Raw genomic sequence first — 14307 nt, 5'->3', positions numbered from 1 at the left:
TTAACTCATATCAAGTTCAAAAAAATTATATTAGGTATGATTTTAGGTTTTTTGTATTATTATTAATTAGATTTGTATTTTAAATTATAGATTAATAAATCTGATATTTCTAGTTAATTAGATATAAAGGAAGTAAAAAAGAAAAATAATTATAATAGTTATATTGGAAAAATAAAGAAAGGAAACGAAATATTTGTATATTGTTTCAAGGATATGTGATCTAGTAATCCAAAATAAATTTGTAATGTCTCTATCTCACACGTCTTTAAAATAAGTTTGCAATCTCGTTTCTTATAATATTTTTAGATAGATGAATCATTTAATAAGCATAATATATTGCTAGAAATATCTCTTATACAATTGAAAAAATTCTTAAATTTCAGTCATCGATAATAGTTAACATTTTAAATCCCATACTATATATTCTTAATTAATGTAAGAATCACTGTTATTTCTATTATAACCATCAATAGTTGTAGTAATCATTAAAGCATCAGAATATTTGTTGTTCGATAGATATGTAGCATCAATACTGAATACAGGTCATATATATAATTTGAAACTTATAAACTAAGCTCCAAAAATTTAAAATATTCTTTGAAAATAATTTTTTTGATGAAACTGTTATTTGGACGAGTCTTATAGTCATGCAATTTTAATTCTCTTAAAAATAAAATTATATCAATATATAACTAATTAAAGTCGCAATGAATTTTAATTTTTTTAAAAAATCAATAATAATCATTTTTGAAGTATAATCAATATTTGTCATAACATGATCCTTAATTTGATCTATAATAAAAGAACTACTACATTCCTTATGATCTCTATTCAATCTTGATAAATTACAATCATAAACTTGGTAAATCAAAAACTATCTGTTCTACCATGAGCTACTATCATTCATTGGCAATACGAACTTTATAATTTGCTTTTATCTTATAACTTTTAGTTGTGACATATTCAATCTTAAATTTTTTTGAACGATATAGTCTTTTAAGGATTTTTGAAATTCAGTCAAACATAGATGCAAAGATATTATTTGGGTTACAAAATAATATATATAAAAAAAATAATAAAATAATTTTAATATTATTCAAATATCATACGTGACTATTAAACAGATCATTGTATTAAAAATTATCATCTTTAGTAAAAGAAATTAGAGTGTTTAATAACACACCATCATCTTAGCTATAATCGTATTCAACATTATCATACATATCCTAACTTAAAGCACCTATTTTCAAATATATCATCAATGTCATCATCTTCATCACAATAAAAAGAGTTAAAAGTCTATAGAAAAAAAGTCCTAAAATCTAAGCTATTTGATAAACAATTTTCACCCAAACATGATGTCACATAATGCTATCTATCAATAAGATGCTTCCTACAATATGATCATTAGAATTAAAAATATTATTTTTAAAATCAATGGACTAATAAGACAGTAAAATAGGTTATAACACATTAGCTTTCATAAAAGTAAATATAAAATAGATGTTTTTTCTGAAGGACATCAATATATTTACATGATTTTTTTTTATTTTCTTGATTCAAGAATAAAATAAAAGAAAAAGAATAATGAGATGGACAAGAAGACATCAATATATATATATATATATATATATATATATATATATATATAATAAATTTGAAAGGATAATATGTAGACGCTCCGAATATAATACACGAGAAAGGAGATAAAATCCCAATCACCATCAACATCGAGGCTCACAAAAAATCATCAAAATCCGCGTCATCATCCCGCACTCAACATAAATCGTCCGCCGTCGGATCACGCCGAACAACGACGAGGTGCGTAACGAAACAAACAAACAAACCACCCCCTCCCCCGAACCTTATCGCGCGGTCCTCCTCTTGTCCAAGAACCACCTCGCACGGGGCGCCTCCTCCTCCTCCTCCTCCTTCCCTCCCTAAGGTAAAGGTAGGTAGCAGTGAATCTTCTCCTCGTCTCATGGATTTATTGAACCGGTATCCTTGTTCGAAATTAGAGGTCTCTGTTCTCGACGAATATTAGTCATCACAGGGAATACTCTAAAGAGAATACGAGTCGTCATGTTGTGCTTGGTGAAATCAAAGACATGGATTTTGATTAGTATGGCTTGCTTTTTTCCTTTCATTTTGGTTGTATCGTTTTTGTTTTTTTCCCTCCTTTCTTGCTTGGTTCCATCACTGCATATGCCTTCGTGCTTGTGCTTGGTTTGATGTGATGAGGACTTGCTGGTTTTCTACCTCCAACTGTTTTATTGAGCTCAGAATATGCATGATTAGAGAAGCTGTTGCGTGAAATCTGACCAGGAACTAGCAAGAATTCCTGTTTTCAAGGCAGGGATTAGGAATCAATCGGTTGATGAGATAAATATAGAGATGTAGAGATGAACGAGTGGAAATTGAGAGTTCGATTTATGTATGTAGGTATTTCCCTTAGAAAAAGGAAAAAAAAAATCCCCTGATAGTGATATAAGCTTATGCCTTCGGAATAAGCTTATATCATTATCTGTGGTTACCTTATGATGGCATACGGAGCCTACCATTAGGCATTTTTGCTTACTTTCACCAAGTCAAATTCATCAAAATGAGTTGTAACTGTTTTGTTATAGTAAATTATTCATTCAGACATGATAGGTCAGAAAATTTGGAAAAGATCATTTCTTCCCCACGTGCTTTAGGTCTTGGTTTGCTCTAATTCTGATCTGGAACTCTAGTTCATTAATGTGTTGATTACCCTTTTCTTCTGTGGCATTTGGCCTTTTTCCTTCTTTATTGCACCATTTCCTTGCCTGAGTGAGTCTTGATATGGTCATGATGCACGGGAAATCTGAAGCGACAATTTATAGGAGTAAGCAAATACTTTTCCTTCCCTGTATATACATGTTGATAGTATAAAACATTAAGTTGTGGATTAGTTGCTTTAGTGTTACTTTATTTTGTTCACATTTTGCCTCCTGCAGCCACAATTTTCACCCAACAAACAGTCAATAAATCTACCGCGTCATCTAAAGTTGCATGTGTTACACTCTCTAAACACAAATTCTGGTGAGCCACTTTAGTATCTAAGTTAGGAAGATTTGTTGTTATAAATTATGAGCTGCATGCATGAGGGAGCAAATTTATCTTTTGTTCAGTTTTTCTTGGCACATATTTCATTCATTTAGACATTTCTGCATGAATTATATCAATAAATAGGCATGCATCTTGAATATCTTGATTATGTATGTTTATACTACATTCCATTACAGAAAAGGAAATTATCACTCTCTCATATTGTAGCTATCAATGTTCTTTGACATTATTTGTAACATTTCCTAGAGAACTTATACTAGATAAAAGCTGATAGTTGTTGAATTGTTAAAGGTTAAAGATGATATGTATAAAGCCTATCTAGTTAATGTCAAAATCACTTCTTTTCAATTTGTACTTCTGATGATCACACTAAATTATCTTGATAGAAGTTGCAGAGAACTGGCAGTCTCGTGAAAAATTCCCTTGTCCTCACCTTAGGTCTCCTGTTATGTAATATTGCTATATAGGAAAACTATTGTATTATGCTTGCCTCTTCTTAAGTTTTAGGTCTTGTTATGTTGCCAATGATATGATGCAATGTCTCTAGCTGCTAAAATATTTCTGGCATGTCTAACCTTGGAGAACATGCAGAATAAGTTTTGATACATATTGCTTCTTATTGACATACGACAAATGGCATGTTTAAAGGAAGATAAAAAATTTCCCCAGGACTCTATGGCACTTTAAGCAAATAAATGAAATAATTAAATTGAAGCACTACATCTGCTGAATGTAATAGCTTTTTTGAAACAGTAAATTAAGCAGGTGTAGGATCCTTGCAGTTACTGCTAATTTAAACAGGATACATCCAGGCTAAAGAGGCTTACCTTGAGTTGGTTAAAATTCAGTTTGATTTAATTGTGAATAAACAGATTCTTGTTTCTTGTATACAAAAAATAAAGATGGTTTTATCCTTTGATACACAATTATTAATAAGGCTCAACGTTTAGATAAGCATGTATGGGAATGCTTACTATATGATTGGGTCAGTCATATTATACCAAAACTTTGCACACTTTCTTTTCTGATTAATCCTGCCTAGTAGTTTTGTATTGCACATCTCTCTTTTTGCTGTGGCTTGTGCTTATGTGTTAGCGATCAACATTATCTCCAAAAGAGATGGATCTTTTGTTGTGACTAGTTAAATCTGGTTAAATATTAAAATTCTTGAATTTGATTGCAACTTTTATTATTTGAGTTCCATTGTCTCTGTGCAAGTTCAGCAATATATTTTCACATACTATTATCATTCTAGATGATTTTTCTGCATTGTGCTCACCATTTCAACTGTTCTTGGGGATATCAGAATAACAAGCTTCAGTATAACTTTTTCTATTGCCATTTCTCTTGACAGTCTCCTGGGTTGACAAGATTTCTATTTTCATCAAAAGGTGGATGGTCACTATAAATCTTGAATAGCCTAGAGTTTATTGTCTTGGTTATAGTCTTTTCTTTTCATAAACTAGGATCTGCGCAGAATATCTTCAATATTTGATGCCGCCTTCTTTTAATAGTCAAAACAGCTGCAATTTTTGATCGGCAGGGTAAGGATTGAAGATGAGCACAAGCACATTGGATGCAACGAGAGCAGAGCTTGGTCTCCTAGTTTTATACCTGAATAAAGCTGAAGCGAGAGATAAGATTTGTAGGGCTATCCAGTATGGGTCAAAGTACTTGAGTGATGGAAAGCCTGGCACTGCACAGAATGTTGATAAAACAACCAGTTTGGCACGAAAAGTTTTTCGGCTTTTTAAGGTCAGGTTATTGAGTTCCAGGTTGAGAACAAAAAGTTGAGTTGTTTCTGCATTCATGTTTTTTACAGCTTTTGTCTCTTGAATATGTAGTTTGTTAATGATCTGCACGCTCTAATAAGTCCAACTTCCTCTGGATCTCCTCTTCCCCTAATTTTACTAGGAAAGGTAAGCTGTTGATAATATTGCTTTAGGTGTTATCCAACTTTATCCTTTCATCTAGAGTGCTTAACAGACTGTTTATGCAGTCCAAGAATGCACTATTGTCAACCTTCTTTTTCCTGGATCAAATTGTATGGGCAGGCAGAACGGGGATATACAAGGTTTGTATACCTGGCTTCCTTCTCAGATTTCCTTCCAGAATTTATTTCTTGGAAGAACTGAGAGAAAGACTGATTGTGTAAATTGCATCTTTTAAGAACAAAGAACGTGCAGAACTGATCGGCAGGATATCTCTTTTTTGTTGGATGGGCTCCTCAGTGTGCACAGCGTTGCTCGAGGTTTGTGTCTTTCGTCAATACCCTCTTCTTCCAATTTTTGCTGATTGTAGTTGTTGTTCCATTTTCCCTTCCCCTCTGTATAGGAAATGGTTGTTTCCTCTATTCCAACTTCTGTTGCTTGGGAGTAACTTCATCTTATTTCCTTTTTAGCTAGGAGAATTGGGAAGGTTATCTGCTTCGATGAAGAAGTTGGAGAAGGAGCTGAAGCAAGCTGATAAATACAAAGTATGCTCCATGTTCACACTTTTATATGCATGTTTCTGCTGCTTGATTGTACTTACAACTAACGTATATTACCCATGTGGAATTGTAGGAAGAGCAATATCTTGCTAAGCTCAAACAGTCAAATGAAAGGCTGCTATCTCTGATTAAGGCTTCTATGGATATTGTGGTGGCAATTGGACTGCTTCAGTTGGCACCAAAGAAGGTCACTCCACGAGTCACAGGAGCATTTGGATTCGTCACTTCACTTATTTCCTGCTATCAGGTAGAATTCACAATTTAAATCTGAATACTACCACAAATATAAGTAGCTCATGGACTCATGACTTCCTGCATCTATGTGCAGTTGCTTCCTGCATCACGCACAAAGACAAAGATGACTTGAATGTGATTATCCTCGAGACTCTTGGTTAGAGCAACACTAAGAAGTACTGGTGGCTTAGATTGGAGGATGATAATGCAAAGTTCAGCAGATATAGCTGAATGTAATGTTGCCAGGTTAACTCGAACAATATATGATACTGAAGTACAATATATTGAATCTCCATTGTCAAAGCATACTGCTATATGACATTGCTTAAAATTGGTAAGCAACATAAGATGATACTTGCAGTAGCAGAATCTTATCTTATAGTTTATGCTCATAGTGGCTTTAGCTCCATAATTTTCCATCTTCTAATGCCTTTTGTGTTCCATAGTCACCGCCTTATTGGAGTTGCAAAAAGCCGGTTCTCCACTTTACTAGAGCTGAAGTTTGTCATTTGCATCTGGCATTTGCTCTTGCAGAATTGAATCAAAAGATGCTGCCTACTTGTGAGAAGCATGTATCAGGAACATTGTTATCTAATAATTCTTTTACAAGCAAATGATGTCTTGAAGGAGTGATATTAAAAAAATTAAAAAAATTATAAAATTATATTCATCTTATAGTTGTCAAAGTGGTCTAAACTAATAAATTTATAAATTATATTAAAAAATTAATCTAAATGATATTAAAAAATAATATTTATGATGACTCCTATAATTAAGATATTTATATAATTTTAAAGGATAGTCTTCTTTAATTTATTATGTGGTGGGTAAGATAATACCATTATGGATAATCATCCTATTAGATTAGGATTGTATATTTAAAGATAACAATATTAAGACATATTGTTAGTCCTTCATTATTGTTATTTTGAGTGAACATTAGATAAATTAATAATTCATATAAAAGAAAAAATATAAATAATATCAATAGTTCATCATGATAACCTAAAGCATAAATATTATATTATTTTATAATTTTAGGTAGTTCTTCCTATTAGGATCATGAATGGCACTAAGAGGAGGGGTGAATTAGTGCTATCACAAAAACTTAAGCCGATTCAAAACTTTCGGCTTAATAAAAATATATTAGAAAATATATTGAAAGCGTCCTTGACTTAGAATAAGAGTGATAAGCAATTAAGACAGAAAACAACAATAATGAAGAGCAACAAGAAAGTGCACACCAATTTATAGTGGTTCGGTCGTCGTGACCTACGTCTACTCCCGATTCCTCCTTCGTTGAGGCCACCGGTGTCCACTATCAGTCTTCCTTCAATGGGCGAAGACCAACCACCCTCTTATAATACTTTATCATTTTTACAAGTTTAGGAGACAACCTTTTACAAGCCTCACACCTCTCTTAGATTGATCACAGAGATAAAGAAGAAGGAGGAAGATACTTAGTACTTTTTCAACACTTTTACAACCAAAATCTCAAAACTTTTGTTCACACTTTTGGTGCTCTTTAATACAATAATGAGTGGAGTATTTATAGGCCCTAATGACTTCAAAAATAGAGCAAAAAAGTATCTCATCCATGGTTTCCGAGGTACCGACGGTTCCACCACCATTATTGGGTAGTACCACCGCCTGCATACTAACATTGGATGGTACCATCACTCAGTCTGGGTGGTACGATCGCCTGACAAAGCCTCGAAGACCGGGCTCTGGTGGTACCATTGCTAGTCATAGGTGCCCAGCAAGCCAATCACGTGAGTGATGGCACGTGTGACTTGATACATAATCTTTTTGCTTGTTATATTTTGGCGTATATCACTTTATAACTATTGCATAAATGCATACATATATTGTGATGTCCTTGGATTTGTGCAATGGGAATCGGATCGTGATGAGATCACGATAATGAGATCGATTCACCTTTAAACACATATCCTAAATAATCCCGGTCATAGGTTACTCGAGAGGGACATCGTGATAACTGGATAGACTGGTGTGCTGTATACCCGTCCATATGATGGATGTAGCTGGTCTCATAGCTGCTCGTGTAGGGACACTAGGGATACAGTACAGGTGCTCATTGGAGAATGAGTTCACTGATCGATCCGCTTACGGAATGCTGGATGGTTGATGATGCCTTATTGTCAGACAACGATTCCGTAGTCCTAGTGGTGTATCTGGTCCTTAGACTTGAGACACCAAGGATGTCCTGTATGAGTGCTCCACTCTTTGATACCAGACTTATAGGTTTGGCTGTCCCCAGATCTAGTACAGCTGGTCATTGGGAGTGGTAGTCGATCTTACGAGGGCTATTGAGTGTCAATAGAGGATCATCCACTCTCGGCGTCATGAGAGGAATATCCTATGTGTTCTTGCTCAGACAAATCCCTGGCCAGGGTCATTCGGGTTGAGAGAGAAAGAGTTCTCCGGGAGAATCCGATTAGAGCGAGACTCGAGTAGAAACCGTATGGGTCTGACAGCACCATGCTCGATATACGGTCTCTGGGATATTAGATGGATGAGGGACTATAGGTACATGGTAACTGAGGACAGACAGGTCCAATGGATTGGATTCCCCTGTATCGTCTGGGGACTACGGCGTAGTGGCCTAGTACGTCCGTAGTCGATGAGTCAAGTGAATTATTACAGAGATAATAATTCACTCAGTCAGAAGGAGTTTTGACAGGTATGACTCACGGCCAGCTCGATATTGGGCCTAGAGGGTCACACACATATGGTAGGCATTGCGATGAGTAGAGGTTCGGATATGAGATATCCGACGGAGCCCTTGTCTTATTGGATACAGATCCAATACCCACTAGGGAAGGACCCATTAGGGTTTGACACGGGATCTCTATAAATAGGAGGGATTCACAGCCTCATAGGCTAGAGTCTTTGCTTGCCATTCCTATTCTCCTCTCCCTCTCCACCTCAGAGTAAGCCTGAAGTTTTGAGGAGCGTCGTCGCAACCCTGTTGTGTGGATCACCGCTAGAGAGGAGGACGCTTGACCTCCTTCACCCTCTCCTAAGGATCTGCAAGGAAACAGGGATATACGATCTCCCTAGGTAACACAATCTCTATACGCAGTTTTGTGTTTTGCGGATTTTTGCGCACCAATCTTCGCACGACGACGAACATCTTTTTGGGAATCGGGGATTTTTGTTTTCTTGTTCTTCCGCTGCGCATATGATGTCGCCCCCAATGATTTCCCAACAACCATCGCCTGCAGCATTAATTGTCGACAGTACCATTGCTTAGTCTGGATGGTACCATCGCTCAATCCACTTAGAAGGCTGAGCCTCAAGCGGTTCCACCGTCCAATCTGGGTGGTGCCACCGCCTGACGTGGCTCCAAATGGCTGAACAAGTCATCCAATCAGCCAAATTCAATCATGTTTAGGGCCCAATTGGCCCTTAATTGAGTTAGTAAGTTTTCTCCCAAAACTAACTCAAATTAAAGTTCTAACTATGATAGTTAAGGCTAAAACAATCACGATACAAGTAATCTAAATTGTTCAGCACATCAATTGTTCAACTGAACTCTCGGTGAACTTCCAGCGAACTCTCGGTGATCTTCTAGCGAGCTTTCGGTGAACTCCCGACGAGCTTTTGGTGAATCTCGGCGAACTTCCAGCAAGCTTTCACTGCATCGTTTGATCCTTCAGTATATCCCCTGATTCATCAGGCTCGATGCCCGATCATTGACTCTGCCCCAACTTCGATTCTTCTTTAATCGTTTTGTTTTTCTCACAATCGTAGTTAGTCCTACAGCACTTATCTCAACACATAGATTAGATCATTAATTCACCAATTGATTTCATCATCAAAATCTAAGATTCAACAATCTCCCAATTTTGGACGATAATAATCAATTGATAATAGAGTTAACCTTAACTTCCCCTATCCATATGTCATATTGAGATAAAGCAAACTTCAATTCAAAAGGAATCATAACATTTGAATTCAAATAAAATAATTTCATTCATAGTGATCAAATGCAATATAGCAAAATTTCATACATTATGCATCATCATGGTTTAAAGTCATCAAAGTATAACATGCACAATTTCATTACTTCATACATGATAACAAATCACTTTGGGCATAACCAACATGATACTAAAGCATGCATCACTTTATACATGATACCAAAATTAACATCAATTTGGAACATCATATTCATGATACCAAAGCATTCATATTTTCAATCATTTTGGGTATATCATATATGATACTAAAGTATTTTTTTTACCATCTAGTACTTCATGCATGATACCACATTCAACATCATTTTGGCATGATTCCAAATATTCATCATTTCTCCTCCTTTGTCATCAACAAAAAGGAGAATCATTCAACAATTTATGCAAGTATTTTAAACTATTCAATTAAGTTTTACACTAATTTATGCAAGCTAGAATTTTGTGAAATGAGAAGTTAAGCAAGAACTTTGTAAGATTACTTTTGCTTCTTGAAATGGGAAAGCTAGCATTTTTGTTTTAGATTTGCAAGCACTTTTTGGTTCTTCTTAGGATGTGCAAGTTTCTTTCTTTCTTTTGCCATAGAAATAAAAAGAAGAGGAAGAAAAAGAAGGGAGGAATTCATTCATCACAAGAAAAATTAAGTTATAAGAACCAAATCCATGAAAGGATTACCAAATCAAATCCATGAAAAAATAAGTTTCATTGAATCAAGCTTCTACTTTCGTAAAGAGGAATGATTCATCATAAAAGATCAAAATATACATACTAAAAATTTACGAATCAAATCCCTATTCTTGTAAAATAGAAGGAAGAAGGATTTATAGGAATTGATTATCGCATAAAAGATCAAGTATACCAAAAGTCTATGAATAAAAACTCTTCTTTCATAAAGGATCAAAAATCCATGAATAAAATCTTTTCTTCAATGAATTGCAAGAAGAAGGAACGAAGGAAACGATCTCGATTTAAAAAGAAAACTCAAGTTATGAAAAATCGAGAAATCTAAAAATGTATAAAGAAATTTATGCGAAAGATTTAACTTGCCTAATTCTCTTCTAATAAAATCAAATTACTTTTCATTTAAAGGTTTTGTAAAAATAACAGCTAATTGATATTTTGTATCAATAAATTCTAAAGATATATCATTGTTATTAATATGATCTCTAATAAAATGATGCCTAATATCAAAATATTTAGTTCTAGAGTGTTGAATGAGATTTTTTGTTAAACATATTACACTAGTGTTACCACATTTTATAAGTATATTTTTCAAATGAATTCCATAATTTTCTAAAGTATTTTTCATCCATATAACTTATGCACAACATGCACCTACTACTATATACTAAGCTTCGATTGTAAATAATGCAACCGAGTTTTATTTCTTAGAAGACCAAGAGACAAGTGCATGACTTAAGAGTTGACATATTCCAGATGTGCTTTTTCTATCTATTTGACAACCAGCAAAATCAGTATCGAAATAAGCAATCAATTCAAGATTTTTAGTTTTTGGATACCATAATCCTAGATTAGGAGTTCCTTTTAGGTATCTAAAATTTTTTTTAACAGCTTTTAAGTGAGATTGCTTGGGATTAGATTGAAATCCAACATATAATCCAACACTAAACATAATATTAGATATAGTTGCTGTGAGGTATAATAAACTATATATCATACTCTTATAAGTCTTTTGTTCAAAATATTCTCCATTAATGTCTATATCTAATTTTGTAGAAGTGATCATTGGTATATTAGTAGCCTTAGCATTATCTATATTAAATAGTTTAATTATATATAAAGCATATTTTGTTTAACTAAAAAAAAATCCATCACTAAGTTGTTTAATTTGTAAATCTAAGAAAAAAATTAATTCCCTCATTAAACTTATTTTGAATTCATGGCTCATACTATTTACAAAAGATTCACATAAAGACTCATTTGAAGATCTGAAAATGATATCATCAACATAAATTTAAACAATGAGAAAATTATTTTTAAAATATTTAATAAACAATATAGTATCAACCTTGCCTTTCATAAAATTATTCTTAATTAGAAATGAACTAAGTCTCTTATACCAAGCCCTTGGGGCTTATTTCAAACCATATAGAGCCTTAGACAACTTAAAAACATGATTCGGAAAAATGGTATTCTCAGATCCGAGTGGTTATTCAATATAAACTTCTTCAGATAGGAAACCATTAAGAAAATTTTTTTTAACATCCATTTGAAATAACTTAAAATTATTACATAAAGCATAGGCAAGAAGAATCCTTATGGCTTCAAGTCTAGCCACAGGAGCAAAGGTTTCTTCATAATCGATACCTTCTTCTTGGTTGAAACTTTTGGTCACTAATCTAGCCTTATTTCTAACCATAATACCAAGTTCATCTTGATTATTTCTAAAGACCCATTTAGTACTAATTATTGAATGATCACTAGGTTTAGAAACAAGCTTCGACACCTCATTTCTCTCAAATTGATTTAATTCCTCGTACATGGCAAAGACTCATTAATCATCTTTTAGGACTTTGTCAATGCATTTAGGTTCAATTTGAGACAAGAAGACTGTATTAGTACAAAAATTCTTAAATGAAGAGCGAGTTTGAACACCTTTTGATGTATTTCCAATGATTAGCCCCTTAGGATGAGCATCTATATACTTCCAATCCTTAGGTAAGGATTCTTTGGAAAAGATGCATCCAAGTTGCTAGGGGGAGGAGAGTTTTCATTCAAATTTAAAGCATCAAAATTATTTTTCTTAAATCCGAGAAGCTCGTTAAAAACAACATTAATATATTCTTTTATAACCAAAGTTCTTTTATTAAAAACATAAAAAGCTTTAGACATAGAGGAATAATAAAAAAAAATGCCTTCATCGGATTTTACATCAAAATTTTCAAATATATCTTTTTCATTTAAAATAAAATATCTACAATCGAAAACTTTAAAATATAAAATATTGGGTCTTTTATTGTTCCATAATTTATAGGGAGTTTTGGAAAGTAATGGTCTTACGAGAACCCTGTTCATGATATAGTATGTCATGTTAATGACTTCGGCCTAAAAATATTTGGGTAAGCTATGTTCATTAAGCATGGTTCTTGCCATTTCTTGTAAACTCTTATTTTTTTTCTCAACAACTTCATTTTGTTTAGGGTTTCTTGGAGTAGATAAGTTATAATTATACCTATTTAAATCACAAAAGTCTTTAAAATCATGGTTTTGAAATTCACTACCATCACTTCAAATAGATGCAATCATAAAACCTTTTTATTTTGAACTAATTTATAAAATTTCAAAAAACATTTAAAGCAATCATTTTTATTTGCTAAGAAGTATGTCCAAGTGTATCTACTATAATCATCAATAATTACAAAGGCATATTTACTACCTCCTAGGCTTATTATATCAATTGGTTCAAATAAATCCATATGAATCAATTGTAGTGATCTAGAGGTGCTTATTTAATTCTTTGATTTGAAATTATTTTTTATTTATTTTTCTAATTGACATGCATCATAAACTTTATCTTTGATAAACATGATGCTAGGAAAACCTCTTACATGTTCTTTAGTTATAATTTATGAAATTAGTTTCATACTTACATGGCTTAATCTTCTATGCCAAAGCCATGCATCATCATTTAAAACTGAAAACCAAGTTTCATCACAAAACTCATCAAGATCAATAGTATAGATATTATTGGTCCTTAAGGTAATCAAGGATCTATTTATGTGTTGTATTTCTATAATGCAAGCATTAGATTCAGATATGATGTTATAGCATTTATCACACAATTGACTAATGCTTAGTAAGTTATATTTTAAACCATTTACTAATAAAACGTTTTCAATCAAAAGGTTTGATTTGTTACCTATATTTTTTTTGCCAATAATTTTTTCTTTGTTGTTGTCTCCGAAGGTGAGAAATCCTTCGTCTTGGCTAGTAAGCTTTGAGAAGTGTATTAGATCTCCGGTCATGTGCCTTGAGCATCCATTATTAAAGTACCATCTCTTATTCCTAGCTTTTGATTGTAGACATATCTACAAGAAAGGAATGTTCACTTTAGGTACCCATTTAGCTTTGGGTCCCTCATAAAAAGGTCTACTTATTTTGACTAATGTCGTTGAGTTATTTAGGGTTCCTTTAGGAACCCTAACTAATTTGTGTGGACTATATCTTTTAAGAGAACATCTATAGGCATAATGACAATATTTTCCACAAAAATTATATTTATCTCTAGGTGAGACATGCAATATAGATTCTTTAACGAAGATAGTTGACCTTTATTGAGTGTTACTCGTAAAGTCAATTACTTTCTTTCTTTCAACATAACCCTTATTAGCAATGATCATGTTTAGAGATTTATTACCTATTTTAAAATTTTCTAATATTTCTTGTAGTAAGACATTTTCTTTCTTAAGTGAATCTATCTCATCACATTTAGTGTAAAAAGCTAACATACTATCATCATGCTCATTTTTTTAA

At 33.2% G+C, this 14307-nt stretch overlaps 1 protein-coding gene across 5 annotated transcripts; it reads left to right on the top strand.

Annotated features, from left to right (window-relative positions):
* Window positions 1-1801: 1801 nt before the first annotated feature.
* On the top strand, window positions 1802-6178 carry LOC103979487 (peroxisomal membrane protein 11C). Of its 5 annotated transcripts, XM_065173028.1 has the most exons (9): window positions 1923-1951; window positions 2979-3063; window positions 4634-4845; window positions 4935-5009; window positions 5090-5164; window positions 5261-5341; window positions 5492-5566; window positions 5655-5828; window positions 5910-6178. In XM_065173028.1, the coding sequence occupies exons 3-9, from the start codon at window positions 4648-4650 to the stop codon at window positions 5946-5948; spliced, it is 717 nt and encodes a 238-aa protein (XP_065029100.1). In that variant the 5' UTR covers window positions 1923-1951; window positions 2979-3063; window positions 4634-4647; the 3' UTR covers window positions 5949-6178. The 5 variants fall into 5 exon arrangements, with proteins under 5 accessions (XP_009393927.1, XP_009393928.1, XP_065029111.1 ...); XM_009395652.3 differs by lacking the exon at window positions 2979-3063 and having other exon boundaries at window positions 1802-1951; XM_009395653.3 differs by lacking the exon at window positions 2979-3063 and having other exon boundaries at window positions 1825-1945.
* The last annotated feature ends 8129 nt before the right edge of the window (window positions 6179-14307 follow it).

This window comes from Musa acuminata, chromosome BXJ1-4 (assembly GCF_036884655.1).
Source record: "Musa acuminata AAA Group cultivar baxijiao chromosome BXJ1-4, Cavendish_Baxijiao_AAA, whole genome shotgun sequence".
Classification (NCBI taxonomy): domain Eukaryota; kingdom Viridiplantae; phylum Streptophyta; class Magnoliopsida; order Zingiberales; family Musaceae; genus Musa; species Musa acuminata.
Note: the sequence above shows the minus strand (reverse complement) of the source record. Positions and strands in the feature narration are given on the sequence as shown.